Source organism: Medicago truncatula, chromosome 5 (genome assembly GCF_003473485.1).
Source record: "Medicago truncatula cultivar Jemalong A17 chromosome 5, MtrunA17r5.0-ANR, whole genome shotgun sequence".
In the NCBI taxonomy this organism is placed as follows: Eukaryota; Viridiplantae; Streptophyta; class Magnoliopsida; order Fabales; family Fabaceae; genus Medicago; species Medicago truncatula.
In genome coordinates this window covers 32,796,067-32,809,396 of record NC_053046.1, presented here as the reverse complement: position 1 = coordinate 32,809,396, position 13,330 = coordinate 32,796,067, and the positions used below count along the sequence as shown (strand labels likewise).

Sequence of the window (13,330 nt, the reverse complement as noted above, 5' to 3'; positions counted from 1 at the left end):
TTGATTTGAGACTATGAAATGCAGGATGATGCATGATGTTTATGCAAAAATAGACGTATATATTTTTTATCGAAGGACTTATGAAAGTATTTTTGTAAATATCATAGTTGAGAGTTCCATTGAATAATTCGCATACTATAAGATAATTCCCTTTCTAAACAACGAAGCCAAGGGATAGACTTTGCAAAAAAATAAGATAAATATCTAACTTAAAGCTAAAAACAAAAATAAAAGAAAAACTGGGAACTCTCAAGCTCTTTGAAGTAGACTATTCATCAGAATCTGAATGTGCATCTTTGAAGAACTCCCAACGCTCCCCTGCGCTGATAAATTGTGATAGCCTTGTGCTCTGAGCTCGGATTTGAACATTCTTTTTTACTATTTGTCGTCTCAACTTGTGAACCTCATGCTCTTGTTGCTCTATCTCACCACTCATAGTCTCCATCTTGAGCATAGCTTCATCATACTTCCTTTTCCAGGTAGCACCCACACATTCCGATCGGGCCAACTTCTCTTGACATTCCTCCACAGTTGCGGGGGCCAAGGGTAAAGCCGGAGCTGGGGTTGTTGAAGATAGGTACCTTGGCAAATGATATGGTAAGACCAGATCGGAAGCTCTATTGATGACCCATTGAGTGTAAGACCCCTGTAAAGAGTCTGATCTCCTCGCCAACTGGCTTCTATTGAGTGTGCGAATGGCATGCCATGCTTGGACAAATCTTCCTCTTTTGTTTGAGGGATCTTCGTGGTTGAAGTAGAATTCACCCTGTAAGTAGATGTTATCTGTCTTAGCTTCCATTGGACATCCGAACTGACGTTTGGCAAGGATAGGATTGTAGCTTATTCCTCCTTGCGTACCGAGAAGGGGTACATTTGAGTATTCTCCACAACTGACAATGATGTTCGTGAAGTTACAAGTGGCACGGTACCAGGTTATGTCGGATGGGGTAAGGGACATGATTCTTTTGGGCCAGGAGAGATTTTCTGGGTTGGCTTGAAAGGAGTGGGTCTGAGGTAAGTGAGAGGTAAACCATTTGTATAGTAAGGGTGCGCAACCAAGGATAGCTCCACGAACCACTTGGGTTCGATCGTGAATGGAATGATATATATCAGCTAACAATGTGGGGACTGGGTTCTTTGTGAGGAAAATTTGGATGGCATGGATGTCAACATAGTTGTCAATATTTGGGAACAATACTAGGCCATAGATGAGTAAAGCTAGGATAGAGTAAAAGGCCTCGACATTGTTTGTTTTGGAAAACTCGGAGGCTTGTTGGTAAAGAAATTTAGTAGGTAAGCTTGGGAGATTCCCTTTTAGGGTAAGTTTTTCTTTTATGAGGGAGGTTTTGAGATGGAGGGCATTTGCAATAGTGGCGGCTTTGGGAAAAGGTTCTAAACCAGTAAAAGGTACCTTATCAAGTACGGGTAGGCCAATTAAGTGAGAGTATTCTTCGAGGGTAGGCATAAGCTGGTAGTCGGGAAAGGTGAAACAGTGGTAAGCAGGGTCATAGAACTGGACCAAGGTCTCCAAGCACCCCTTATCGATATTTGTCCAGAGGACACCAAGCAGCTTCCCATGACGATCACAAAAATTCTCCAAGCTAGTTACTTCAAATGCGAGCCTCTTTAAGTTTTCTAGATCCAATTTCCTGAACGTAAACTTCCTAGTATTTCTTCTTTCCATGCCTATGATATTTACAAAAACAAGTATAAGCCCTTCGATATTTTTTGATGAAAAAAGATAAAATTATGAATGAATGCATGTATGCATGATTATGCGTAGGTTAAGCTCATCACGTTGGAGTTTTAAAGGTAATAACCCCCATTTGGTAAGGACTATGGTTTCGTTTGTACCTGTATCACGGGTTCTATCCAGTTCCCAAAGTCATCAACTACCTCCGAATGTTATTAGGTTACAAGACTACTCTTGATCCAATAATATCCGTAGGAAAGTTTCTTTTGAGTGTAGTATCGCGTATCAACTAATTCAAGACTACTCTTGATTAGCCACCGCACTACGTCCTAAAAAGGCTAAGATGGGTTAAGGGTAACTAAAGGTCCTCAACTTCGACGGTCACTTGAAAATATAATGCCAACACGACTGTTCATGCCAACATAGATTACTTTCAAGATTCCTCCATTGAGTGGGGTTGTACCACATGAACCTAAACACGAGACTTGACTCTCGGAAAGGCACTTTGGTTATACCACCGTCCTATCTTATGTTTCTCTCAATCCCGGGTGTAGGGCTTTATCTCACCACTCATATTTAAAAAGAAAGGAAGAAAGAGAGAAGGTAAAAGATATATACAATTATTTCCATCTTTATTTTTTGTTTTTGTTTTAAGCAAGTTATAGCACAAAGAATTAAATAAAGCCAAGTTAGGCTCAACCCTCTTAGGGGTTCCCCAGTGAAGTCGCCATTTCTGTCGCGTCATTTTTTGGAGATCAAGGCTATTTGATTAGCTTTTGACTCACTAATTATTTCACGACTGAACATTTAATTTTATTAAGAAAAGGGGAAAAAAGTTCAAACTACCCCTATTTGAAAAGATTTAGGGTTCGGGGGTTAGTTACATAAAGGGAAGGTATTAGCACCCTCTATGTCCGTAGTACTCTACGGGAACCTCTTGGTTTTATTTAATTTAATGTGCTATAACTTGCTTGCTTTTGAAAAAGAAGTTAATGTGATGATTAAAAGAAAAAGAAAGTGAGACCTAATTTATCTACATTTTTTTATTGTTTGGAAGGACATGGTCCTCTGCCTACGTACCCGTGAGGGATCAAAACCTCGTAGTTCGGGGTAGAAAACGACGTTTGATTGGTTTTGTGTTTTTTATTAGTTTTTGAAAAGGTTTTAAAGATAAAAGCCAAGTGGCAAATAAGAATTTGTTTGTGTTTTTTATTTAAAAAAAGATAACTCGAAGTATGATTAAATTGATTGATATTTGATTAAGAAAATAAAATAAAAAGGACGATCGCTTGATTTAGGATCAAGGTTTGTTTATGAAATTTTTTTGTGATTTTTTTGGTTTTTTGTGATTTTTGAATAAATATATAAACTAACGGAGCATAAAGAATAAAAGCGTGGCTACCCTAAGTTAGAAATATAAAATCTATGACTATTACATAAAAAGCCTATTTACATTCTAAGGTCTGCAATAAAATTAAAATGCTAAAAAAAAATAAATAAAAATAAATAAATACGAAAAAAGAATATAAAAAAAAGGTCCAAACACATGGTGGGGTGCAGTGGTAAACAGGGGTGTGCAGAAAGCAGAAAAAAAGAATTGGGCTTAAGGAAAACGAACCGGGTCGCGGGTCATGGGTCATGGGTCATGGGTTGACCCGTTTGGGGGATATATAAGGGTTGTAACCCTAAATCTCTCATTTTTCTCACCTCTCCTTCTCTCTCTTCCGTTCTCTTTCTCTCTCTAAATCCCTATCCTCTCTCTTCTCTCTTCTTCTCCGGTGGAGGTGAGGCGGCCGGGAGAAGTCCGGCGCGGTGGCCGGCGAGCCATCGCGGCTGCGCCGGAGCTAAAAAACTCCCTTTTTTTTATTTTTTTTCGCTCTTTCTCTTCCTCTTTTCCCCCCTTTCGTGATACTAAACCCAAAAATCCCAAAACCTTTACCCAAACGTCTAGATCTAAAGAAAGAAATTTATACCTTTTTTTTGTGGATCCGGTTTCGTTATGGCGCTGGTTTGCGATGCTGTGTGCTTGGTGTCGTGTCGCTCGTGTGTGTGTGTGCGTGTGTTGTGTTGCCGTGCCGGTTCTGTGCGATGTGTTTATTGTGTAGCCGTGTTGCGGTTCTGTGCGATGTGTTTGTTTGTGTTGCCGTGTTGCGGTTGCGCGCCTCTGGCTTCTGTTGTTCCCGTATTCTGTTGTGTGTGGCTTCTCTGTTTTTCTTCGTTCTCTGTTTTTTTTTTTGTGTTTTGCTGTGTTGTGTTGTTTTTTCTGTTTTTTGTTGTGTTTTTTATTGTTGTGCAGGTCTCTATTTATAGAGTGAGTTTGAGGCTAGAATTTGTTAATGATGAGCACAAAATCAGTGGCTTGTGGGGGAGAAAAAAGGAAATGCGTCTGTTTTTTACTGGATTTGTTTCAGAGGAAGCGTGAATCCGGATTTGGATTAGAACAGCGTATGCGTGATGTTGTTATCTTGAACTCGGACACTTTTGGATTTTTTGGACTTTTTGGGACTTAAAAAGAAAAATTAATAATAAAAGGATAATGTCTACATTTTTGGTTTAAAATAAAAAATAAAAGAAATTTAATCTAATTTTGGACTAAAATTAAAATTTAGAATTCTAAACTAAAAGTTTAAAACATGGAAATAAATAATTAAAGACTGAGAGAAGAGGGCCCGATTCGGAATTTTATGAGGTATTTCAAAATACCTCCCTGCCGAATTTTTCACTGAAATGCGAGTCTGGTCCGAGTTCGGAGACGTGTGTCAGTGGGACCTTAGGTCAAAATTTGGGGTATGACATTCTTGTTATGGGTTCTCAGTTCTGATTTTGTGTTTTCCTTGTTCTGCGATTCACAGTTCTACGATTTTGTAAACTCAGTTTAAGTAGGTTCATGTAAACTCAGTTTAAGTAGGTTCATGAGTTTACATGAACCTACTTAAACTGAATTTAAGTTAACCTTGCCAATGTAAATTAAAATCGTAATCGTACAGTGCATCAGTGCAGTTGAAGGAAAAAAATTGAAACTAGCAAATAGAAGAAGAAATTCACTTACTTATATCCAATTGAGTATGGATGAAAAATATTTTGATTCACTCTTTAATTTTCATGGAGATTGATATTGAACATCAAATTGTTTGATCGATCGCTTTATGGGGTGAAAGAGGGTGAAACTCACTGACAATGAATAAAATTAGAGTTTTAAGAAAATTTATATAAAAGGGCAATTTTGATATTATAAAAAAATTTAAGAAAATTTGGGTGTAACCAGAAAAACATGGGGCGTAAATAGAAAAACTCATCAAAATATTATGTATACAACAATGACAACATAGATATAAATAAATTTACCTCATCTACCAAAAAAAAAAAATAAATAAATAAATTTACCTCTAATCAATTTACGGATCTCGTTAAGGTCCTCATCAGAAAACAGGAAGAGAGATTTTCCATGCAACTTATAATCATACGTACAAAAAAGACCTTCCACTAATTTAGGAACTAAACAAGAGCTTTCACTGAAATTTCTCTCTTGGCAATTTAAAGTCCTTAGAGAAGTCAAAAAGGAGACAACCGCATGGAGTCATTAAATATTACCAATTTGTTGGGTAATAGGTATTTCCTGAAACAAAAAACTTTACTCATTTAAGATGGTGGAGAGAAAATCATAAGAGAGCATTGATGGAGTTCAACAAAATCTTTGATGATTTGGTGAACATCTAAGTGAACATTGAGGCTGGAGACAAGACCTACTCTTACTTTGTGCATTATACCAAGATCCTCTGAGCTCTTCAAGGATAACATACTTTATGGTAAAGAAGAAACTGACACCTTGGAGGAAGTCCATGCAGCGCTAAGCTAGGGAGTTAACCAAGTCCAACGACTTGACATTTGATTACAGAAGTGGTGTTCATTTGAAGAGATTTTAAATACTCATAATTAGTCTAGACGGTTAGATGGGTCTGTAGGAGGCGGTTAGATGGGTATAAATGTACTCCAATTCGGTGTTCCATACGAAACTTAACCTGTGCTCTCACCGTACTTTGGCCATGTCTCGTTGGCTCTTAGCAGGTTCAAAATAATATTTTAATATTGTTGGGTCACGAGGAGAGCCAGGGGGACCACCCACATCCATGCAGGGCAACCGTACAAGCGAGAGAGACACCACATTCTTACCAAAAAACCTCAAGGCAATGAGTTTATGAGTCCTCTCACTTATAAAGTGCTCAACCTCCACTTTTCTATCCGATGTGAGACATATCGAGAGAGACACTACATTCTTACCAAAAAACCTCAAGGCAATGAGTTTATGAGTCCTCTCACTTATAAAGTGCTCAACCTCCACTTTTCTATCCGATGTGAGACATATAACTCACACTTGCACACAACAATCTCTCCCTCAAGTGTGAGTCCATCAATTCATCATGCTCACCCCTCAAGCGGAAGCTCTTTCATCTGCACACGCTTATACTTGTACCGCCGTTGCCGCACTTAACGGAAACCACCGCTTGAACACTCTTTGTCAAGAAGACTTTCGACACAAGGAACCATTTTGCAAATTGTTCAAGTACTATTAATATAGTCGGCTCTGATGCCAGTTAGAGAGAGATCTAATCTGACATATGATAATGAACTGCTTCTTGTTGAAGAGCATGATATTGTTGATAGTGCATCCAGTTGGGTGATTGATAGTGGTATTTCAGTACATGTCATTTCCACGAGAGATGTTTTTTCCTCATATACTTCAGGTGAATTTGGTGATGTGAAGTTGGCTCATGAAGGTGTGTTAAAGTGTGTTGGCCATGAGGATGTTAATTTGGAGATGTCCAATGGGGCAAAGTTAACTCTCAAGGATGAGAAGCATGTTTTGGATATCCAATTGAATTTGCTTTCTGTGGCTAAACTATGCGATGAAGGTTATGACAGCTTGTTCTTGCGAGATTCTTGGAAAATTTCCTAGGGATCTATGATTGTTGCGAGAGGTACGAAATGTTCTAAGCTTTATTTGACACATGTAAAAATAATTAAAGAGGTGCATATGGTTGAATCAACTGAGAAAGTTGAGTTATGGCATAAGAGGTTGTGTCACATGATTGAGAAAGACATGGTTAAGCTATGCAAGAGTAATGTGTTGTCTGACATGAGTAATCCACACTTGAAGAAATGTGATCACTGTATTGTTGAGAAGAAAAGCAAAGTTTCTTTTGAGTTTCACTCACCTAAAAGACCAACAATTCTTGATTTGGTGCATTGTCATTTATTCGGTCCTATGAAGACAGGAACAATTGGGGGAAGCACATACTTTCTGAGTTTTATTGATGACCATTGAAGAAAGACTTGAGTTTACGCCTTGAAGAGTAAAAATGATGTTTTGAGCATGTTTAGGAAATTTAAGGTCTCAGTTGAACGCGAAACTGGGAAGAAGTTGAACCAAACCATATTGCTGAAATGGTTCGGAAAAACTGAACTGAACTGTTTAAAGTTTGGAAGTAACCAAACTGAACCAAAGTTATGGTTCTGTTAACCATTTGCTTACCTATTAACCAAATCATTTTTATTAAAAAAAATAACAAATTAAAATTAAAAGCTAGAATAGTTTATTTCTTCAAAACAACTTATCTTTTGCAAAACAACTTATTACGATGTCTTTTTTTTAAAAAAAAAACAGCTTATTTTATACAAAACTTTTTATTTTAAAAAACAACTTATTCAAAACAGCTTATTTTAAAACAACTTATTTTTTGCAAAACAACTTATTTTTAAAAACAGCTTATTCAAAAAAGTTTATTTTATGAAAAACAATTTATTACGATCTTATTTTAAAAACAGTTTATTCAAAATAGCTTATTTTATGCAAAACAACTTCTTCAAAACAACTTATTTTAAAACAGCTTATTTTAATCAGTAAAACGATTTATATGTTTAAATCTAAATAATTATTGTACTCATATATAAAGCGTTGGTTAATTTTTTTCCTAGCATTTTTCATGTTTATTATCGGTAAAACTTGTTGGTCCCCGTGGTTGTCAACTTTCTAATGAGTTCACTTAGCCAAAATTGTCACTTGCTATTTCCGGTCAATTTGCATAGGTAGAAGTTTTTGGGGATCAAAGCAAATACAAGCTCTTCTCTTTGTGATAAGCTTAGAGTACACTTTGCTCTCAACTTATTTTAAAACATTCACCTCCTTTCCCTGATATAACTATATATTGCATTTTATCCTTTTTTAACTTGAATGAACCTTTTGTCCATATTTTCCTTTCTCCACATCTTTCAGTATCTCCATATTTTCCTTTCTCCACATCTTTCAGTATCACCGTCATTTAATTTTGGATATTTTATTATTGTACTACCTCCGTCCCTAATTATATAAGACATTTTTGAGAATTTTTTTTGTCCCTTTATAAGACCTCTTTGCTATTTCCAACTACATTAATTATTTCTTTACATACATGTCCCTATTTATTATACATCTTTTTCTTCAATCAGCAATAAATAATATGTTGAAAACATAAACCAACTCTCTCTATTAAAGGATAAAATTGTAAAAACAATAGTGATTACAAACATATTTAATACAAATATCCACTATCTTAATTTCCGTTATTTTTTCAAAAGGACCTTATAATTAGAGATGGAGGTAGTATTGAGTTTTTTATTTTAGAAGACAAAATGAAGTTTTAACATTTCATTTGTCGGTTTTGGAACTTCGGACATAATATTTGTTTGTCTTTTATCGTCTTATAATTGATAATGAGGATCCAAAACTATATATCAATGATCTTTAAAAGCATAAATTGATAAAAATGTGTCTTGGTGGAGGGTGTAATTTAAGCTGTTTTGATAATAAGCTGTTTTGGATAAATTGTTTTTTAAAATAAACTGTTTTGAATAAGCAGTTTTTTAAAATAAGCAGTTTTGAATAAGTTGTTTTTATAATAAGCTATTTTGAATAAGTTTTCTTATTTTTTAAATAAGTTATTTTCATAAAACAAGTTGTTTTGAATAAGCTGTTTTTTAAAATAAGTTGTTTTAAATAAACTGTTTTTAAAATAGATATGGTTAATGGTTTGGTTTGGTTCGGTTCGGATAATTGTGGTTACTAATGGTTCAGTTCGGTTAGTGAACTGTTTTCAAAATAATGGTTCGGTTCGAGAATTGGTTAAATGGTTCAGTTAATTTTGATACGGTTCGGTTCGGTTCGGTTAACCGGTTCAAATTGGTTTTTGGTTATTTTTGCCCACCCCTAGAGCACAGATAATGGAGGTCACTTTTGAGAAAAATTGGAGCTTATTGTAGAGAGAACTTGATTATATATCAGAGGTCTCTACAATTTAATGGTAGTTTTTATTCTCTTGGTCCCGTGGTTTTTATTCTCTCACATTGAGAGTAGTTTTCCACTTTAAAATTCTGGTGTTCTCACTTATAGTTTTTACTTCTTTTTATTTTTGTTGTTGGTTAAGCTGGTAAATTCAATTGTTCAAGTTTCATAAAAAGAGATAATTTAAGCTTCCACATTGCGTACTCTGATCCCAACAAATATCTCATATGTCTCAATTCAATTATATCGATAATTTATCTCATATACATCTTATGTTTTTTTCTCTCAATGTCTACACGTCAATATAGATGTTTATTATTTAATAGGAGGTAAGAGACTATTAGGACCGCCGTCCTAGTTTTCCATTTGTTTTGACAATAACCTACCTGTGTTGTCCTAATTTCCATTAGTCAACTCCTACTACCATTACTCATTTCTTTTATTTAAATAGCGCTTTCACACGTCTAAAAAAATATTTAAATAGCTTTTTGGTCCGTTTCCTCGAAATTTCATCGGAAATAAGAGGATAGCTTCGTCTTAACCAAACAAAAAGCCAAATTGTTCACATCTCCGTATATATGTCTGTGAAAGTACTTTCAACTTTAAACACACTTAAGAGAGAACATGAAGCATATTATAATCCAAATTGGGAGATGCTTGATGCATACAAAGGTATGGACATTTATTGGCTTCACTTCAGCTGTTGTTGGATTGCTTTGTTATGCTCTCAGTTCTTCCTTTATCCATCTATTTGGAAATTGGAATTGGTTGAAGATATTCCTTTACGGTGTTTTCTGTCTCATCATTTGCTTTCTGATTTTACTAGCAATGATATGGAACCACTCCAGATGTTTCAGGTTTCAAGTTCAATTCGCATTTTTGGTTTTAACCACCACCTCGGTGTATTCCTTTTTCTCCGATAAAATGATTAATGGGAAACCAGATGCATATAGCCTCATTTCAAGTGCTTCCTTTGCTATCATGTCGCTCAGTTTGTCGCGGCAAACTCAGTGCGGATTTGAGGTGGATCTTCTTTACTTTTTTCTCGGATGTTTAATTGTACAACTAATGAAGATTAAATTGCAGTTATTCATTGTTGGAGCTGGTTTCAGTTATTCCCTTATTATTATTCGTTCTTACTTTCCTTCAACTCCCATAGATGTTGGACCAGAAAACGAGTGCCCCGAAATCCAAGATGAAAATTCAGTAGTTCTTCATGTCATTTCTCTAGACTTAGCTAGTAATGACATCGCTAGCAGCCTGATGGAACAGCTCAGGACCAGTATGAAGGCGCTTCAGCTGGAAAATTTGCATATCGTCGACATGCTTTTGGAGCAGGAAAAGGAATATTTTGACAATGCACCGTCGATGTTATCCGAATGTAGCTTGGAAGGAACGCTCATGTTGGAAGCGCTGTCGCTGGAAACGGTCAACAACCTTCAGGAAACTGTAAAATTGATGTTAAACTCTGGTTTCAACAAGGAGTGCTTAATTGTGTATAGCAGTTGCCGGAGGGAATGCTTAGAGGAGTGCCTGGTAAAACAATTCTTAAATTCAGATAATCTTACTATCAAGGATGTTAACATGGAAGATCTCGGACTACGTATCAAAAGATGGATTAAGGCTTTCAAGGTTGCATTCAAGATATTGTTTCCCACCGAGCGGCAACTCTGCGATATTGTTTTCTTTGAGTTCTCTGCCATCTCCGATATATCTTTTACAGATGTTTGTAGGGAATTCACCATTCGATTGCTGAATTTTCCCAATGTCATAGCGAATGATCAAAGCAATACGACACTGTTGTTTAGAATGCTCGACATGTATGAAACATTGCATGACCTAATTCCGAATTTCGAGTCTCTGTTTTGTGATCAATACAGTGTGTCACTAAGGAATGAATTAAACACAGTTTTAAAGAAATTGGGAGAAACAATAGTGGGCACTTTAAGGGAGTTTGAAAATACAATTCGCAGCAAAGGTCCCGGGAACGCGCCATTTTTTGGTGGCCAGCTTCACCCCCTTGTCCGTTTCGTCATGAATTTCCTAACCTGGATATGTGACTATCGTGAGATATTAGAGCAGGTGTTTGAAGATCATGGACATGTGTTGCTGGAATACACCAAGCATGATGATACTGTACCCTCTTCTTCTTCTTCTTCTTCTTCTTCTTCTTCTTCTTCTTCACTGCAGATGGAACGGATTATGGAGGTGTTGGAGAGTAAGTTGGAAGCTATGTTCAATATCTTTAATGACCCTACTTTGGGTTATGTTTACTTAATGAATAGCAGCAGGTACATAATTATAAAGACGATGGAAAATGAATTAGGAACTCTTTTAGGGGATGGTATGTTGCAAAGACACAGCGCGAAATTACGATACAACTTTGAGGAATATATCAGAAGCTCGTGGGGTAAGGTGCTGGAATTTCTAAGGCTGGACAACAATCTATTAGTGCATCCTAATATGGTTGGGAAGTCAATGAAGAAGCAGCTCAAATCTTTCAACAAACTGTTTAATGAAATATGCAAAGCTCAATCCTTGTGGTTTATCATGGACGAAACGTTAAAGGAAGAAATAATAGTTTACCTTGGGGAAAACTTGTTGCCAGCTTATACAAACTTCATTCGGAAGTTACATATTGTTCTAAAACTGGAAGTTAAAAAGCCCCCTGATGGATACATTGAGTATGAAACGAAAGATATTAAAGCAATACTCAACAATATGTTTAAGATATACCGTCCATCAAGTTGTGGCCGAAAACGAGGTTAAAGCGGCATGCTATTGTGTGTGTATTTATTTATTGTGTAATTGAAATACAAAGTTGCTTTGATGTATTCACTAAAACAGGAAATAGATTTTTATCAGGTTTTCAACACCGGCCTAAGATGCCTGATTGGATGTGATACTTTTTGAGACGGTTTTTTCAACCGGTAACATGTTTTAATTTGGGTTGAGATAAATATCCAACTTATTATACTTCATATTCATAGGCGCCTTGTGTCGCGTAGGTTTGCCCCAACTTATTAATCAGTACATGCTGAGGAAGAGGGAGAAGTTAGAGCGTGTTGAGGAAGAGGGAGAAGTTAGAGGAAACAAAAACAAAATTAGTTTCCTACCCCCAATTTATTTATTTTTAACTTAAAACTTAAGCGTATTTTGTCCAACACAAAGGTGCATCTTCCAAATACAGTTATAGCATTCATAAAAATTAGATTGATTTAAGAGGTTTTCAACATTCGGCATACATATTGAAGTGTGGAACAATCTATGAGATAGAGATATTGGGTGGCTCACCAAGCTTTACAACGAGATTATGATATCAAAGAAAATGTCGGATAAATGGAGAAGAAGCGCTTTAGTGCCAATCTTTAAAAACAAGGGGGATATACAAAATTGCGCAAATAATATGGAAAAGAGTGATTGAAGAGAGACTAAAAAGAGAGACTCAAGTTAGTGAAAAACAATTCGGTTTTTCGTCTAGGAGGTCGACACAGAAGCAATATACTTATTACAACGTATAATGGAACGGTACCGAATAAAACAAATGTACGTGCACTTAGTTTTTATTGATTTGGAGAAGACATATGATAAATTGTCTAGAAAGATTTTGATGAAAGACCTAGAGAAGAAAGGTGTTAGGGTGGCCTATATTCGAGTTATAAAGGATATGTATGATGGGGTCTCGACTACTGTGAGGACACCAGAAGGAGACACCGAAGATTTCCCCTTAACAATAGGATTGTACCAAGGTTCAACACTACGTCCTTATCTTTTCACCTTAATTTTGGATGTACTTACAAAACAAATCCAAGAAACGAGCACCAAGATGCATGCTTTTTGCAGATGAGATAGTCTTACTTGGAGAGTCGAAAGAAGAATTGAATGCGAGGTTGGAGACTTGAAGACAAGTTTTAGAAATATAAGGTTTTCTCTTGAGTATAAGCAAGTAAGAGTATATGAACTATAATTATAGCATGAGGCGACACATTCCTAACGTAGATCTGAAAGTTGGAGATCATATCATTACACAATTTCAATATCTTAGGTTTACTTTAGAAAATGACGGATGATCAATATCATATCATAACTTGAGTTTACAAGATTCGTATGATCAACTCATCATCAACATTACAAATAATAATATAGATGATATGATGACGTTGAGGCAATTCTTGAAGAAGAATCTAGATGTAAGAATAAGGAAGAAAGGTCGAAGAGTTCAAAGAAAGCAGAGGCTTTAACGATGACGAGAGGCATATAAACGGAACGTGACCCCAAAGGGAGTCAATATCTTGGTAGGTCAAAAATTGGAAGAAAAATGA

General features: G+C 36.0%; 1 protein-coding gene across 2 annotated transcripts; it reads left to right on the top strand.

The window, feature by feature from the left end:
* The first annotated feature begins 9,592 nt into the window (after nt 1-9,592).
* LOC112421800 (exocyst complex component EXO70B1) lies at nt 9,593-11,962 on the top strand. Of its 2 annotated transcripts, XM_024783561.2 has the most exons (2): nt 9,891-10,031; nt 10,168-11,959. In XM_024783561.2, the coding sequence occupies exon 2, from the start codon at nt 10,272-10,274 to the stop codon at nt 11,775-11,777; it is 1,506 nt and encodes a 501-aa protein (XP_024639329.2). In that variant the 5' UTR covers nt 9,891-10,031; nt 10,168-10,271; the 3' UTR covers nt 11,778-11,959. The 2 variants fall into 2 exon arrangements, with proteins under 2 accessions (XP_024639328.2, XP_024639329.2); XM_024783560.2 differs by having other exon boundaries at nt 9,593-11,962.
* The last annotated feature ends 1,368 nt before the right edge of the window (nt 11,963-13,330 follow it).

Coding starts and splice junctions, on each gene's coding strand:
- LOC112421800 (XM_024783560.2), top strand. CDS start 9,633: ATGAAGCATATTATAATCCAAATTGGGAGATGCTTGATGCATACAAAG.